Source organism: Pieris brassicae, chromosome 11, assembly GCF_905147105.1.
Source record: "Pieris brassicae chromosome 11, ilPieBrab1.1, whole genome shotgun sequence".
In the NCBI taxonomy this organism is placed as follows: Eukaryota; Metazoa; Arthropoda; class Insecta; order Lepidoptera; family Pieridae; genus Pieris; species Pieris brassicae.
Window position 1 is genome coordinate 13,470,963 of NC_059675.1, and position 18,253 is coordinate 13,489,215.

General features: G+C 33.3%; 3 protein-coding genes across 7 annotated transcripts in view; 1 reads left to right on the plus strand and 2 right to left on the minus strand.

The window, feature by feature from the left end:
• Nucleotides 1-42: 42 nt before the first annotated feature.
• On the minus strand, nucleotides 43-10,616 carry LOC123716347 (ecdysteroid-phosphate phosphatase). Of its 4 annotated transcripts, XM_045672040.1 has the most exons (15): nucleotides 10,512-10,616; nucleotides 10,164-10,361; nucleotides 9,812-10,052; nucleotides 9,537-9,732; nucleotides 9,034-9,120; nucleotides 8,519-8,688; nucleotides 7,400-7,538; nucleotides 6,394-6,489; nucleotides 5,578-5,739; nucleotides 5,324-5,397; nucleotides 3,778-3,938; nucleotides 3,097-3,263; nucleotides 2,122-2,260; nucleotides 1,446-1,555; nucleotides 43-1,341 (listed from the first exon to the last, which is right to left on the minus strand). In XM_045672040.1, the coding sequence occupies exons 2-15, from the start codon at nucleotides 10,268-10,270 to the stop codon at nucleotides 1,097-1,099; spliced, it is 2,094 nt and encodes a 697-aa protein (XP_045527996.1). In that variant the 5' UTR covers nucleotides 10,271-10,361; nucleotides 10,512-10,616; the 3' UTR covers nucleotides 43-1,096. The 4 variants fall into 4 exon arrangements, with proteins under 4 accessions (XP_045527996.1, XP_045527997.1, XP_045527998.1 ...); XM_045672041.1 differs by lacking the exon at nucleotides 9,034-9,120; XM_045672042.1 differs by lacking the exons at nucleotides 9,537-9,732; nucleotides 9,812-10,052; nucleotides 10,164-10,361; nucleotides 10,512-10,616 and having other exon boundaries at nucleotides 9,034-9,136.
• Nucleotides 10,617-10,819: 203 nt separating this feature from the next.
• LOC123716346 (anaphase-promoting complex subunit 2) lies at nucleotides 10,820-13,361 on the plus strand. The gene has a single exon (XM_045672039.1). The coding sequence runs from the start codon at nucleotides 10,992-10,994 to the stop codon at nucleotides 13,302-13,304; it is 2,313 nt and encodes a 770-aa protein (XP_045527995.1). The 5' UTR covers nucleotides 10,820-10,991; the 3' UTR covers nucleotides 13,305-13,361.
• Nucleotides 13,362-14,972: 1,611 nt separating this feature from the next.
• The window catches only part of LOC123716344 (probable Rho GTPase-activating protein CG5521), a 28,772-nt gene continuing 25,491 nt past the window's right edge, over nucleotides 14,973-18,253 (minus strand). For both annotated transcript variants that reach the window (XM_045672036.1, XM_045672035.1), the window contains 3 exons: nucleotides 16,676-16,834; nucleotides 16,185-16,431; nucleotides 14,973-15,612 (listed from right to left, as the gene is read on the minus strand). In XM_045672036.1, the coding sequence (XP_045527992.1) occupies nucleotides 15,419-15,612; nucleotides 16,185-16,431; nucleotides 16,676-16,834 (600 nt within the window). In that variant the 3' untranslated portion in view covers nucleotides 14,973-15,418. The remainder of the gene's footprint in view (nucleotides 15,613-16,184; nucleotides 16,432-16,675; nucleotides 16,835-18,253) is intronic.

The window sequence follows — 18,253 nt, forward strand, 5'->3', positions numbered from 1 at the left end:
AGTTTTTGTAAATTTGTTAAATATCCAAGAAATAAAAACGAATTAAAAATATATTTTTATTACAGAAAGAATAAATCTTCTTGTCTTACACTTATAATTAAGATATTTTCAGTACATTGATACAATACATAGTTAAACATAAAATAATGGGTCAAAATTAGCATAACAAACAGTTTTAACAAAGAATAAGTCCCTCAAAGGGTATTGACACTTTTTTAATTCATCAAGAGATCAGCCATCCGTGGCTTCCTACTCAAACAATTCTATGCCATGCTGACAATATTGAATCCCAGACCTTATTGTTGTATGTATTTGGTCCTGGACCATCTACATCAAGAAATTAGTATGATCTTACAAAACTTGGCCATAAATGAGAAGTGACTAGAAAGAGTCTATATTCAGGTAGTATTTCCAAACATGATGCAACAATTTTGGTTCATTTCTGTTTTCAATAGACCTTGTAAAGTCTATATAGGTATGCGTTTAAAGGTCTATATATTTTAATATTAAATGATTCAAATTGACATTAGTTTTTACCTAATCTTATAGCCTCCTCAGCCATACATAAATCCTTCCTTATATTAACAAGGAATAAGGGTGATTTTAATTTCTATATTTAAGTATCTACACTCATGAAATAGTATTTGTACTAAAACAAACCGGGATTAAAGAAAACTACGTTAAGATTTAACATGTCCCTAAAAATATAAAAATGCCACAAATTAGGTGAACTGTCTCAATACATAGAGAGAGATACATACATGTATTTACCAAATTGATGAAATGGCAACAATTGTAACATAAAATTCAACACATATTAAGACTTACACTTAAATGTAACCTTTGAATTTGTTTCCATGTTTTAACTAATGTTCAATTAGACAATCTGACTACAAATCTTTATTTTAAGTCAGTAAATGCAATTTTTCCTGCAAAAATCAGTTTCTAAAACTGTCTCCTTGTAAAAGATTACCTATTTCTAACAAAATCCTACTTAAAAGGTAAGTTGAGGTAATCACCTAATAATATATATCGGCTTATCCAAATCAAACATACAATCACAATTTTTCCGTGAGTTCTGGCTCTGGTATGGAGTTTATATATCAAGAAGCATTTTCCAATTATATCTGGCTGAGCTGGAATTGATGGACGGAGGGCAAGGAGGAGAAACTACCTCCCAAGGGTTGTCTCGTACAGCCCCAACCGCACAGTATGGTACTCTTAATAGATTCTGACTGATCTGGTAGTTCGGTTCGTCAGTTTTGCCTTGAGCCAGTCTTTTAAATGCCAACACCATCAAGTCTAGTGTTGCCGCGTGTCCGACGAATATAATGTTGCCACCTGAAAATTTATTAAGTTATTTCTATAAAATTTAATTAATGGTATTGATATAATAAATAATTAAAATTAAAAAAAGAACAGTTTGTTAAATGTAATCAACCTACCTTCTGCATGCGATTCATTCCAAGCCGACTGCATAACCAATTCATTTCGTTTAAAGAATTCATCCAAGGTCTCCGAGGTATTAGGGTCTAAGTCAATATAGGGTTTGTAACTGAAAAAGACAACAAATAAAATAAAAATGACATATACGAGCCAAGGCCGTACGACCTTGTTCACTGAGGCCCTCGTAGTTTTAGAAGTGTGGCGATTACCTAAGTCGGAGTTACGCCCCGAGAGCATAGCCAGACGCAGCCAGCATAGCATTCATTTAAACTTATTGTATATCCTTTGTTTAAAGCTTGTTAATAACTAGTGTACGTACTTTATTTCAAACCGACTGAGTAACTGTACACTACAACAATATAATGTCGATTCTAGGGTAGGCCTTCATTAATTTTACACGTTAAGTAAAAAAAAATATCAATGGCGCTACAACCTTTTTAGGTCTGGGCCTCAGATTTCTGTATCTGTTTCATGATCATTTGTAAATTGAATAGGCAAGTAGGTTATCAGCCTTCTGTGCCTACACGTTAAGTTAGATTGAACATATTTAAACTATAAAATACTGCACCTACAAATGAATTGTTATAATTTTATTCGACCGCAATTAGACTTATATGAATAAAGAAACATTTTGGTAACTGCTACAAAGGCGGTGAAGTTGAAAAAGAATCTTACTTCACATCAACATTAAGTCCGGCGTCGTGAAGTTCCTGAGTAGTCATAAAGGTCGGCATTCCTTTAGTCTGATACCACATCTTGTATTCAAATAATCCTGGTTCAACACGAATCTTTACAGATGGATCTGCCTGTAGACCTGGAAATTAGTAAATAATCAGATCTAAAACAATTTTTTTTTAGGTACAAATTGAGTATGACTTTTTAACATGTTTCAAACAAAAATTTCAAATTGATAAGAATGTGCATTCTGAGGTAAATTATTGTTTTATTCATACAAAAAAAAACATTACTCCAACATTTTAAATGAAATAATAGCCACACACACAACATATTTGATTCGGTCGAATTTTAAGTACTTTACAAACGAAAAGTTAGATATATAGTATATATTGATGCCGATAAAAACTAATTGTATATATTATGTACAATTCGTTTTTATCGGCAACAATAACCAGTTACTCATTTAATTAACTGGTTCATAAAAAAATATCTGTAAAACATTTAAAAAATGGGACTTATGATTTTAACATTCAAACAAAGAAACTTGATATTAACAAATAAATTGCTCATTATTGTTTAGGACTACACGCCCAGTACTGTCTGACATTATTAGCCATATTTTATAATTCAACAAATGTTCAAAAGGCTTATACAACGTAATGTGCTCCTTTCAAAGTGTCTTCCATTCCTGAAATCCGCTTTAATACAATCGAAGAATTAATAGAACTAAACAAAAATCACGTACAAACACTCACTTTCACATCATCACACAACACATCCGAATTAGGTATTACTTGGATAATGTTTATTGATTTTGATACTTTCGTAAGAGTTGTTTGAGCCTTTTTGTAAATATTATGTATTCCATATTTGGCTATATCTTTAGTATAATTGTTTTAGGTTATATATAATTTATGATAGCTGTATTAAGAAATAAGATAAGTATAAATTATTATGGAATATTGCACTGACCCTGCAGGAAGCTATGGGCAGTTTCTATGGAACGTAGCGCAGCGGATGCGTACACGTGTTTGACTGTGACGCCATTCAGACGCATGCCTTCACCTACCAGTTGAGCTTGCAGGTGTCCAACCCGAGTCAATGGAGTGTCCAGGGCATATGAGTCTTTCCCCCCTTTCCTATTATAATATTTAAATATTTAGAACTTATCGACTGCGACCTCTTTTTATAATAAAGTTGCCATAGACTAAGTCTCACTCATCACAGTATTGTAGTTAATAGATTGTATTAACTATAAAGACATCTTCTGCGAGCTCGTGAAAGTTTCTTAACAACATATTATATTATTTTAACAAATTAATATAGCTTGTTTAGTCACGTGTGTATAGCGTTACACAACATACATATCAGATACGCTTTATATTGTTAATTCTTTGCTTTAGTTCCAGATTTTTCCATTTTCAGATTAATTAATTAAAAAGTAAACTATGACCTCTTTCATTAAACCGTACATGACAAACATATTTTTATGAATATGGATTTCTTTGTCATCATTTAAACTAATAAAATATCCTAAAAATTAAACCTTTTGAAGATAAAGTTATGTTGCAATGACATTATAAAGTTAGTTTTTAGTCATTTTGAAATTAGTCACTATTGGTAAATAATTCCAGCAAATTACAGGTAACATACCTTTCGCTCAACTTTATCGGCATGTTAAGGTCTTTTCTGACGTAAGTCCCATTATCGTCAAAGCAGTAAGGCACCCAAGCGCCGTAAGTCAAGTCGACCCTTTCGCCGTGACGCATCCCTAATATCCAGCGACGTTCCTTTCCGTCTTTCGCCTTTGCCTCCTTAAAAATACCCCTTGATTAAAATTCCACACAGATGCACGGTGAGTAGAATCGGCAATGGTACGCTCTTTTCTTGGAGGTTTTATAGGGACGATACTATTTTGAATTCATATTGTATAGGCTTAGTAAATTTGGTACTACGTATTTGTTTGCCACTTTCAGCAAAATTAGACCGTCATATTGGGAAAAGTTGTTTATCATGTAACTTTGTGTTTTTTTTTCTCTCCCATATAACATTTACAACAATAAATAAGATTACAGTTGAGAAGGTATTGGGAGACTGGTTTCCAAACTAGGTAAGAACCTGTGATATGGATAACCCGGCTTCCATTCACAGCAAAGTTATATTATTTTAATACATCTTGCAGATTTTCCGTTTGGTCATAGTTCAAAGTAAGTAAAAATGTATGAACTATTTGCTTTACACATTTTTTACTTTTAGGATATATATATATCAGAATTTTGTTAAGTTTGTTGTACAAGTAACAGCCCAGAAAAGAGAACGATTGCACAAACGCTATATTTGCGACGTTTGTCCAATATAGCGGTATCGAAGAATAACAGTGAATATTGCTTAAGAACAGTGTATAAGATAAAACAACAACGGCTGTCGAACTGTAAGTACAGAACTGGTTTTATAAACTTCAGTAGCAGGGAAACGAAAGGGAAGACACAATGAGGCTTTAAGAACTGCTCGTTGGGCTCGTTCAAGTTTCAGGTCTGAGGTTTTATAGGTACCTCCCCAGACCACTACACAGTAAATTGGCAAAGCGACTCGTACACCATTCTAATTGTAGTTGAGTCAGCAACCCCATGCAGGCTTCTGAATACATACATTAGCTTACGCAAACGCCCCGAAAGCAATTCAATATGACCATTAAAGCTAAGATTGTGATCTATAAGTACGCCGAGGTTTGTTTAATTGCTATTTAAGGTAATTACTTAGGAAATACTAATTCGAAAAGAAGTACATATTCTTTTCATTTATCGGACTCACGCCATCACTTATAAACGTGGTAAAAGGCGAGGCACAGCTAGTAAGGTGCAATAGATATATTATAAAATATAATAACGTAAAGTTACATAATTCAAAATTTGCTGTAAATTTCTCGAATAAGGCGAACGAAAAAAGGCTTTGTCTGTTACTAGACTAGGGCATTGTGAACACGCAGTTTCATAGTTTTTATTGAATCACGAAATTGTTTCGCACGATTCATGCGAAAGCTTTTAACGCCTTAAACTGTACAAACTAGTTTTGTATTTCAATTTCAGTGTGAATGTGTAATTTCATTGATATCTATGTATTGCATGGAACACTACAGATAGACTTCAACAAGAGTTTTCACTGTTGTGAAGTTGATGAGTTAAGAGTAAAATTACCTTACCTTGCAGTCCCCCATTGACGCAGTGTCGCCGTTACCACATGCCTTTTCCGATTTTAAGTCGAGCCCCCTATCTCCTAAAAATACACAATAGCATTCAATAGCAATAGGGAGCGTCACACTGAACAAAGCAATAGCGGAACCAATCGCTTAAATACAAAAAATAACTTAAGCAGTTATTTCAAACACATGTTTGAAAATTTGAATGTATTTGATTGGTCAATTCGCGCATAGCTAATCCGATGCGCGAAACGTACCTATTACATTCAAAATTCCGGCCTCAGCCTTGTCGAAGGTTACAGCTTTCCAGTATTTCTCCCAATCTTTGTAGGTATCTTCGGACTTTTCCTGGGCGAGATCTTCGTGCGGATAGCTGGCCATATCTGCATCTGTTTCAGACTCGGACTTCGATTCTGCACCTGTCAACTAGTTTTTATTCCGGGAGCCTATACGACCCACCCACGCGGGCACCGCAGGTGTAATAAACAAACTACAAAGTCAAACGACTCGTGTCGACTGTCGCGTCACTCTTACATCCGTCTCTTTTACTTCCATTAATTTATAGCTAGTGTATAATAACATAGAGAATAGAAAAAGTTCTAGCGTCAAATTCACAGTAAAATTTGAAAAAATTACTCACTAGAATTGTCGCACCTTTTTCGACAGCAATCTTTATCTAAAGTTACAGTTAAACTCACTAGATTCACAATAATTAAGACATACACAATTTTCGAATTTAAATACACCGCCGACATCTTTGTGCTCTTGGATTTGAATTTACTAACAAAAAAAACATAGATCGACACTATTATCACTCTACACATCCATAAGTAAACGTTTTGTTAAAACGATGTTTTAAAATTAAATTTCTATCAAATCGATGACAGATTAATGAAATAAGAAGCACCAAGTCACTGCACTACGTCATATGTCAAACCACAACTATGAATTCGTTAACGAACGCATAGTAACTAATTAATAACTTTAAATGCACGTCGGAATTATTTGATAAACAGTTTAAATATTTTCTTAGTGATCATTTTATGTTTTCACAATGATGCGTTTTTACTTACCTAAATTATTCCCCAAAGTAATTGCGCGGTGCAACGTCCACGCGTCTGACTCGGCCGTGCGTTGCGTATACACAGCCGGTAAGTAGCCACTCACGCCTGAATCATACGGTTTTTGGTTGTTTACTTAATGCAAATACAAATATTGCAGCAACTAAATATTACATAAGATTAATCATTAATCAATAACCCTATTGTGTCGTTTTGTCAATGAACATTTATTAGGTTCAACTTGTATATGATTTTTGCTTGGGGAAATGTATTGCGTATACCCACCCTACCACGACTGCTTAGGTCGGGAGGGTTTGTGGGACTCGCGAATGTGCATACACACTAAAACCCCAAGGCGCCACCAATTATTTTTTGGCGGGATGCGGTAACAGCAGAGCCTTATCCACTTCCCGTCATGCAATATTCATAACCGTCTGACTCAACAGTTCAAGGTCGACCTTGAATTCATTTCGAAGATAAGATGTGATTTATCATTATTACAATGTCAGTATTGCTGGAGTTTTAAAAAATAAAAATGAAATTATATAGTCCATTATTTATACCTACGTATGTACATGTGATTTACATACAAAAATATTGAATAATATTTTAGTTTTATTTAATATTATGGCAATAGTTTTAACTTTATGCCAGTTTCAAGTAAACTAGTTCACTTCAAGTTGGGAAACTAAACGCGAGAAAAGTAGACAAATAAAACAAAGGGATAAGCTAGTTAAAAACAAAATATGTACATAAACATATTACATCTTAATATTATTATTGATTATGATTGAATATTAAGAATAATTTTCGACAATTATATGATCACTTATCAGAACAAAACACTTTTTTAATTACTCACATGAATTCTATTCTAAATGTGAAAACGGTTGTAATGATTCCGGCGTAATTATTATTTAAAAAAACTAACCAAGTAGCCGACTTCGCACAAAAAACATCTCTGTCCGATAAGCGTAAGTTGAAGCGATATAAATATAGCATAGACAAAAAATATTACCTGTGAGCCAAGACGTGCCATGGACCCAGCCGTCTGGACTGCTATCAAATTGTTTTTCCTCAATATAAATATAATCGCCAATGACTAGTTCCAATTCATCATTTGCTACTGGAACGTAACTTTGTGTCACTTTATGAACCTAGTAAATAATATTGCTCTCGTAATCTGATATCTTTTCACGCTTCGTCGTGCATTGTATAATATGTCCATATGTTGTTAATGTTAAAGTTAGTTTGTCCGTTAATATCTTTTTTAGCTGATTTGATGTTAAGTGATACCGCTGCCTCTGGATTATACATTGCCAGAAGTCTCTCAAATGCGTTATTGACCTTTTTATTAGTGAGACCCAAATCCTATTTCATTGAGTGTGAAACATTAGTATTTGATCTTGTTTCGCATCTGGGAAAAAGTTTGAAGTACTAGATCATCCTCCATGTTCTGTTATTTCATACTTTTTCTAAGCCATTATAGAAGAAAGTTTATTTTCTTACAGTATAACACTGAGTTTTTCCAAACCATATACATAACTCAAAATCTTGTGAGTTTTATAGTAATGGTTGGTCAACCAAAGAAGTAATGAGTAAATTAGTTTTATAATAAGATATAATTAAGTATATGAGCTTGCTTTCTTAGTATCAGGCACATACTATTAGACAAATATTGTATTACTTTTATTCAGCCTTAAATTGTATAATCACTTGAAAAGGCTATGTATATCTAGGAAGTAATCAGATATGTAATGAGGCACCTCAAATATGACCCTAGGTAACTAAATAAAAAAGTAGGAGTTATAGTAGCAACATTCTACATAAGTCGACAATAGATTACATCTCTTTACAATGTCTGTTTTACAATAACCAAATACAAAGAAGCTGTTATTTAGTTTGCATTATTGCTTTGATCATCAAGATCTATCAGTATTTCAAGTTTAAAATATTTTTCTAAAGATACTAAAATCAAAGAAAATTTTAAAAGTTCAGGTACAGAAATTTTCTTGAACAAATTCAAATTCACCTATTTTGTATGGAGTCTCCTAATAGAAAATGTTTCCACATAAACTGGTGCAAATTCCTAACATCCCCTTCAACACTAGACATTTCTTTAAATGGTATGACTTACCAGGTGATTAGCAAAACGAGAATCCCGGGAATACAATCTCAGTTCCCAACTGCTCAGTGTCTCAGGTCTTAATTCCTCAACAAGTTTTTTCAATGAATCATACGCTGAGGCCTCAAAGTGGTACGCTAGTGTTATGTGTAAGGATTTTACATGTGCCTCGAGATTTGTAGCTAAAACACACATTTTATGACTTATTCCACATCTATGTATATGCTAAATGACATTTCACATATGTATTAAATTGAAAATCTATAAAATTTATTTAATATACATTAATTTAATAAGGTCTAATGTACATTATCTGAAATAAGGAGGAATATCATCAAGCTATATCTACTAAAGCAAAGCAATGTCAATTATATTAAAACTGCTTATAAACTAAAGCAAGAAAAATTTTAAAGCAATATTTACCTGAAAATATGATCCAAATAGCTAGATAAGACTACTATTTGATTACTCATAAAAAGCACACTACACTACTACACATGCATCCTTACTATGCACATAGTTCTTACATATATCTTTCTCTTGAGCCATAGTACACCATGGAAAACAAGCACCCAGTGCATCCAAATGTTCATATGTATCCACTTTAACACCCACTGTATAAATATATACCATGTTAGGAATTAACATACAGCTATTTAAAATTAGAAAGAATTGTTAAAAATTAACAATTGTTTGTGCTCATAAATCATTAATTAAAGTATTGTTAAATAGTAATGTGTACAAAAAGTTTTATTCAAAATTTGCATATTTTAATGTATCTTATTAATAACAGATTACAATGTAACCTCAGTTGTAAATACAAGTGAATTTTAAGTCTGAATTGTGAATTTTTCTATGCATATTAGTTTTTGATTTTTATGTTAAAATATGTTTTAGTTTAATGCCCTTATAGTTGGACTGATATAATATGAAATTGTGATATGTTAATAAATTAATATTTGTTTTATTTATATAAATAATAAAATATCAATTTGTAAAAGAATCTTAGTAGATTCCAGTTAGAACTCACATATAGAAGAAACTTCCTTTACAAACTGTACAGCAATTTTTTTTAAATACTCTGCATGTTCTTCAGATAAAAACAGACCCATGAAGTTATGAGATACATATGGTTCCAGTTTGAGCTGACTCATTGGAGGATCACCAACCATTTCAACCACTTGCTTAACTGCTTTTGCCAATTGGAGAGATGCTTCATCTGGAGCCTACATTTTTAAAAGATAATATTTTTAAAAAGTTTATGAGACAAAAACAATATATTTATTTATATTTAACTGAGTTAACCTTAAAAAATGAGACAAGTGTTATGTGTGGTGGAAAATTGTGGGCTCTATTCCAAGTAGAAACAACTTTAGATTTTTCCCAAAACTCTTTTAACTGGGTAAGCAACGGTCCGGTAGGACTGGCATAAAATATATATTCTCTTGGTTGTTCAACATCTATGAATGCATCATTAACATGAGTTAGAAGCCAATCTGATGCTAGTTGCACACTACGATTCCCTGTAGCTGCCAATGCTTTTAGTCTGCAAGAAACAATTAATATTTAATTGTTAAATATGAATGAATACACAAAATATTAATTGTATGAATTGTTGCTCAGCAAATAAGTATTATATACACTTCATTATCCTTACACTCTATTCTTCGGAAATCCCATTTGTAAAAGTATTTGTAATGGTGTGGAATCCTGTTTAGATGTTTTGCTAGAAGTGGAAAATTTTCTTGGTGGAAGGTTTGTCATTTTTAATTAATTCTGAAATTGCAGAAGACTTATACCGTCTGCCTCCCTTATACCAAAACGAGTTCATACGTCAATCAATTGCTTCGTTTATCTGAAACATAAATAGTACTCGTTTTGACAAAGTGGATAACTAAATAATAATTAAAAAGGTATCAGTTTTGTACATGTTATAGTCCACTTGAATGTCTAAAATTTGAAGAGTTTTTTAATTTCTAATAGATTTTTAATTTAATTTACTAACAATTTTAGACCTGCGTTGTCCACAATTTTTAATTGATATGAAAACGATATAAACACCTTTAAAAAAAATTCTTAAAATCTTATTTTATTTTATACCAAATCCTTCAGACCAAAACTCTAATATGAGTAAAAGCTGAAATGTCGATTGTTTTGATTTCGATGAATCTCTCCTCTACCTCTACTTAATCTGTGAATAAATCTAATATTGCATTTGTTACTAATATAATCTATGTTTGTTTCTTAGTGGGTCTTAGCTATGGTCATGGTCAGAAGTATCCTACTCTTAACTCTATTGTTGTTGCCATTTGCCAGTACTTGGCTTAAAGGGTTCGTTAAAAAAAATTGCCAGTACTGGCTGATTAATGTCAAAAGAATCTTGCATCTTATAAATATTTTGAATTTCGCGAACTAGAAAATAGGAATCACTGCCGGTTGTGACTAAAAATTACGACTATTGTAATATTATAAAATTCCTAATAAAATGTCTCAGAAAAGTGATGAGCTAAAAATTTATTGGAAAAAAATAAAATATGCTTTTCCAATTTTAAATAATACTCTTCCTACTGAATGCACCGACCAAGAGTACGAGGAGATAACACAAATTATTGTCGGACTAGGAATTCAAGTTAAAATACGTGACTTGGTTTTGGTTCATGTTGAGAAATATTTAAGGGTGTATGTTGCTCCTTCATTTTGGTCTAAATTTACCAAAGTGGAAGAAGATATCAAAGCATTTCAACTTTTCAAGTCTGCTGTTAATGATCTGTATGATTCTGTGAATCAATTTTCTGATATGTTAAGAAGATTAAAACACTTAAACAATGAATGCTGTGATAATAGACCCATATTTGGGGAGAAAGATGTTATACTAGGATTTAAACAGCTATTAAGGGCTACTTTATTATCTCAGTTACCTACTACTTATTATATTATAATAAACCATTTTTATGAATTGTCATTTAATGTCTTTGACAACATGAAGTCTTCTGATATGGATGAAGATATATGCTTAGGTTGTTGGAATGAGTATTCAGAATGTAACTGTGCCTATATTGTTAAAGTTTTTTATGATACAAATAAGAAGTTGGTGGAATTGCAACTGCTTGAAAGACTAGCTGGTCAAGTGTTGACCAACTTTATTCAAAAAAAGATTGAAGTCCATATTCGCAAAATATGCACAGGTGCTTTTGATGTTTCCCATATGTCTCACTTGGAAGACTGGCTTGATACCACAGTCATGACTTGGTTGACTAGAATTTATTCAGCTGGCTCATCACAAGCCCCACCTGGTATTAAGTATGCTATAACTAAATTTAAGCAGAAACTAAGTTTTTTCTTATACCAAACATACACCAAATTGCGTATAGATCAGTTATTTAATATTATTATTGAGTATCCAGATTCACAGCCTGCTATTGATGATATTAAAACTTGTCTAGAAAGTACAAACTTATGTCCTTTGTTATGTAAAAAATTACAAACTGCATTAGAGACTAGGTTATTGCATCCTGGTGTAAATACACCTGATATATTAACAGCCTATATATCAACAATAAGGGCGCTCAGACATTTAGATCCTTCTGGTATTATTTTGGAGACAGTGACTAAACCTGTTCGTAATTACTTAAGAAATCGTGAAGACACTGTTAGAAGTGTCGTTAGTAGCTTGACAGAAGAAGGCACTGGCAGTGAGCTCGCTGAGGAGTTAGCAAAGTTTGCAGCTGAAAATGATGAAGACAATGAGAAAGAAGAAGCCTGGGATGACTGGTATCCTGACCCTGTAGATGCAGATCCAAGACGGACTCAAGGACCAAAAGGAAGTGATATCATATCAATGCTTGTTAATGTTTATGGCAGTAAAGAATTATTTGTTAATGAATATAGGACATTGCTGGCAGACAGGTTACTGGCACAAGGTGACATTAACACCGAAAAAGAAATTCGTTATTTAGAGTTGTTGAAACTAAGATTTGGGGAATCTCAATTACACTTCTGTGAGGTAATGCTAAAGGACATTTCAGATTCCAAGAGAATCAATGCCTTAATAAGTCAAGACAAAAATTTTGCGGAGATGAATGCAAAATTTTCATCAAATGCAATGATTTTATCTGCCCAGTTTTGGCCCCCATTCAAGGATGAAAGTTTAGAACTACCTGAAGAAATTAAACAACACTTAGCTGAATATACAAAAGCTTATGAAGGTCTTAAGGGTAATAGAACCTTAAGTTGGAAACCCCACTTAGGGAATGTAAATATTGAAATTGAAATAGGTGAAAAAAAGTTGGATTTGACTGTTTCACCATTTAATGCAACTCTAATTATGCATTTTCAAAATAAACCAGAGTGGTTACTTGAAGAGTTGCATGATATTATGAAAGTACCTATGACTGTTCTAAGGAGAAAGATTACTTACTGGCAGAGTTTAGGCCTAATTACTGAAAAAAGTTCAGATTACTATGTCTTGGTGGATGGATCTGAGGCTAACAAAGCAAATGTACCTTCAAATCAAGTCCAAGAAATGATTTGTGAAGATGAAGAAACTGAAAGTGTTATGGCTTCAGCACATGATCAAAGAGAAGGTGAGCTTCAAGTCTTTTGGTCTTATATTGTTGGAATGTTAACAAACTTAGATTCATTGCCACTTGAGAGAATACATCAAATGCTAAAAATGTTTGCATCACAAGCCCCTGGCACAGAGTGCAGCTTAAATGAATTAAGGCAGTTTTTGGACACCAAAGTGCGGACCCATCAATTAGTATTGCAAGGTGGCATGTATAAATTGCCTAAACTATAAAACTTATTTTATAGTTTACCACTACCATATAACTGATTTGTTAAATAAAAGTATTCATAGATATAACAGAATTTTATTTTTCACATTTTAATATAAAACTTGGATATAACTTATCTGTGGTTTATAAAACATGTTAACTATTATTAATACAATATTGTTTAATTTGGAAAAGTTATGGATTATCATTCTAATAAGTGGAACACACCACAAACCAAGATGTTGTGTAAAGTTAATACTTTGCGATTTCACATTTCTGTGTCAGTCTTAGCTAATTTTAATATATATTATCTACATAAAATAAAGATAGATACTGCAAATGAAATACTGATAAATTAGTTGGAATGTTATAACACAACATGGAAACCATAACTTATCTCACGCTTTTGATACAATAAAATTGTGTAAATCACTTCAAAATGCTAGTATATAATTTAAACAAATGTTTTGAAATACACAAAAACATAACAGTTTGTTATCAACTAAATATGTCATCATAACAAAAAAGAGCAATGATTTAACGTTTCTAAACGTTATTTTAAAACTTTTACATTTGGTTTAGAACAAATAAAATGACATAAAACAGATCTAAAAAGCGTAAAATTATACATTAACAACACATAAGAGTAGAGCCGCTGAGAGAGATTAAACAATTAAAATTAGTGCCATAGACAAATATCAATCTATATAAAAATAAATAGTAGAATATTGTAAACACTACAACAGTTAAAGCTCTACAAGTAGTTTACATATGTACAGATATATCAGACAATATTATTTCTGACATTGCAATCTTTTTTTATTTATGTTTCATTGCCAGTTAAAAAAAAAGTTAAATACTGTATGTGTTCATTCAAGTATTTTAATTCTAAATTGTAATCTCTTGAATGTAATGAAAAGAAGAAACAGAAGGATAAGTTAAACGCCTTCATCTTCTATAAAAACTTTAACATTTCTTTACATACCCGGCAAAAGGAAGTAATCAGAAATCCTCATAATCATTATACTTAAAGCCTGTAGGCAGATATAAAAATTTAAGGCTTGCCTACCCACTACAATTATATTAAATGCACAATATTACTAATCTTATTCAATAAATTATTAAGTACATAAATTTTTATTAAGTCTGCGTTTAGATTTTACTAAGAAACTCTTTTTGGACGACGTTTTTACTGATGGTACTACACAAACTTTTACAAATTTGTGGGACCTTATCAGCCATTAGAAAACTTAAATAATTTAAATAAATATAGCTATGCTAACGTTAATAAAATAAAAAAATACGATATCAGTTGTTTTTCATTAGTTAATTTTTTTTTTGTATGCCTGAGTAATGAGTGCCCCTAATCGAATTCGTCACAATTTCCTCTTGAGCAGTTAAACGACATAAAGAAAACTCAAACTATGTAGATTGTAAGTTTAACTGAATGAAATCAAATGAAATCTCTATTTTGATGACATTCTTGATGATTCATAAATTAAGATCGTTATAAAAAAAATCTGTTACGTTAATATAATAAAAGTGACACTGTAATTCAATTCGTATTTACGTTTTAAGTTTATCATATTGTCTTTTAAATGTGGCTAATGTTTATACATAGCAACAATATTCAGAGATGAGACTGCGCTAAGCATGACTTCCGTATGTCAAAAACATATAGTTCACCCTAACTTTAAATCTTTAACTATACATTGATTGTATATTCATAAATTCCACAATTGTTGAGTATTGTTTTGATATACTCAAGAGTTACTTTCAAACCTAATTTATAATTACAATTTTTAATTAGTTACACATGGAACTGTTATAAAGGATTATTAATTAATGAGATTAGGCTGTAGGTCTAATATATTTAAAATATTGTTATTAGTAAAAGAAAAAAGTTTTTCTTTTATTCACACATAAAGCTTTATATAATATCCTATTTGTCTGGAGGTTGCTATCGAAGATATATAAAAATTACTGACCCTTAAAACTCTTTTACCCTTTATAGAAGATATTTTTCATCGGCTACAAAAAACTGACGGAGTGTATTTTTTGTTTTTGTTTGTGTTTTGTTTTATAAAACTGTTATTATCTGTAAATTGATGGTAAAGGTTATGTCTTAAAAGTATGTTCACCGATTACGTCTGGGCGCCGGTGCTGGCACAGAGGGTGGAGCCGTATGTGGGGCTGAAGTGGGCTGTAAGGGTCTCTTGAAGGGACCCAATCGTTTGACAGGGCGAGGTGACACAGTATGCGGCTCTGAGTTGGACCAACCGCTAGCGCCGTGGTCGAGTAAGGCATTCGCGAGACGGCCGCTACTTTGATCTGTAATTTATATTAAATAAATTTAAATTAACCGAATTGATTTTGCATTTTAATAATATTTTTTTAAAGAAACACATACATAAAAGTTAGAACCGGTGTGACAAACATTCTCACTAAGATAGGCCAAATGAAATCGAGATGGACGGGTCATATGCGGAGCCTCCAAAAAATATGGGGTAAAATATTGACGGATTGGTGGTACCCTAGAGACGGAAAACGAAGAATAGGCCGACAACGCAAAGGTGGACGCAAACGCAAAGAATAGAGAACCGTGGAAAGGGTTAGACGAGGTCTTTGCCAAGAGGCACACCGGACTCTGAGATATACTGTGGTAAAAATGTTTTAAAGATCACAGAGTTTCGGAATATAAATGCTATACTACTATTTTTACTAATTTATTATTTTGGAGGAGACATTTTGAAATGCATAAATTCAATTATTTAACAGATTACATACAATGTTTATTTTACAGCCTTTTGGAGTAAGATAGGCTACATTTATTTACAAAATAATTAAAAATAAATGTCTAGCTGTGCGGGACCGATCGTCTCAATAGATATATAATAACAGACCAGTCTGCTGCTGGTGGGTGTGAAGCGGGGCGCGTATCCTCGTAACAAAGTGCTCGAAGGGCGTGGCGTGCGTGTGCGTCGCGACGAGGGCGTCCAAATCACGTGCGCGTTCGCTGCACGCGTGCTGATATAAGGGCATAGTCGCACGAACGGCTCGACCGCCGGCGAACGCCGCGCCTCGTACTAAGGCCGCACAACAACTCACGCGCACTATACACTCTTCCCACAGTGGACCGAACACGCCAACCTATATAGAGAATTTTATATATATTAATTGTTTTTGCTAAAGACAAAGAACGTCATAGTACGTACGTCCTAGATTCGTCGAATTTTGACTAAAAATTTATGGATCTTAAATATATAGATTAACATGTACTAATAGGAATAAAGAAAATAAATATTCTGTTATTGTATATTGATAATTTTCAATATCCGCTTGTATGGAAACTATAAGACAAAATAGTACTGTAAAATATATAAAAAAAACTTACGTCAGGTTTCCTGGAGACAGTGCACCGAAGTAAACCCCCGGGCAGAGGATACAACACGATGAGGACGTCACAGAACTGAGTGGGAAGCGTGTCTCTCTTGTAAGGCCGCCAATGTTCGCTCCACACAACGTGCACTTCATCGTTGCCTAGGTGACGAGTCTGAAAATATAAAAACACAATCTTCAGGTTCAAGACTGCCTTTTCGTACATCTGTAATAAAATAAATAATATAAAAAATGTTTATTATGGTACATAGGATACAAGTATCACTTGTTACACGTCATTAAATTGAATAGCTAGACCTCCCTACTCATCGGCAAAGAAGACAGAGGATGTAGGCCGAGAGAAAAAGCAGGTGTAACAAACTCTCGGTACTCTTTTAAAATAGCAAATCATCAAACAAAAACCATAGGACCGTTTCGGACTCCTTCAAGAAAAGAGTGTAACAAGTCTTAAAAGGCCGGCAACGCTCTTGCGAGACTTCTAAAATCAGGCGTAACAAACTCTCGGTACTCTTTTAAAATAGCAAATCATCAAACAAAAACCATAGGACCGTTTCGGACTCCTTCAAGAAAAGAGTGTAACAAGTCTTAAAAGGCCGGCAACGCTCTTGCGAGACTTCTAAAATCAGGCTTAACAAACTCTCGGTACTCTTTTAAAATAGCAAATCATCAAACAAAAACCATAGGACCGTTTCGGACTCCTTCAAGAAAAGAGTGTAACAAGTCTTAAAAGGCCGGCAACGCTCTTGCGAGACTTCTAAAAGCAGGCGTAACAAACTCTCGGTACTCTTTTAAAATAGCAAATCATCAAACAAAAACCATAGGACCGTTTCGGACTCCTTCAAGAAAAGAGTGTAACAAGTCTTAAAAGGCCGGCAACGCTCTTGCGAGACTTCTAAAATCAGGCGTAACAAACTCTCGGTACTCTTTTAAAATAGCAAATCATCAAACAAAAACCATAGGACCGTTTCGGACTCCTTCAAGAAAAGAGTGTAACAAGTCTTAAAAGGCCGGCAACGCTCTTGCGAGACTTCTAAAATCAGGCTTAACAAACTCTCGGTACTCTTTTAAAATAGCAAATCATCAAACAAAAACCATAGGACCGTTTCGGACTCCTTCAAGAAAAGAGTGTAACAAGTCTTAAAAGGCCGGCAACGCTCTTGCGAGACTTCTAAAATCAGGCGTAACAAACTCTCGGTACTCTTTTAAAATAGCAAATCATCAAACAAAAACCATAGGACCGTTTCGGACTCCTTCAAGAAAAGAGTGTAACAAGTCTTAAAAGGCCGGCAACGCTCTTGCGAGACTTCTAAAATCAGGCTTAACAAACTCTCGGTACTCTTTTAAAATAGCAAATCATCAAACAAAAACCATAGGACCGTTTCGGACTCCTTCAAGAAAAGAGTGTAACAAGTCTTAAAAGGCCGGCAACGCTCTTGCGAGACTTCTAAAAGCAGGCGTAACAAACTCTCGGTACTCTTTTAAAATAGCAAATCATCAAACAAAAACCATAGGACCGTTTCGGACTCCTTCAAGAAAAGAGTGTAACAAGTCTTAAAAGGCCGGCAACGCTCTT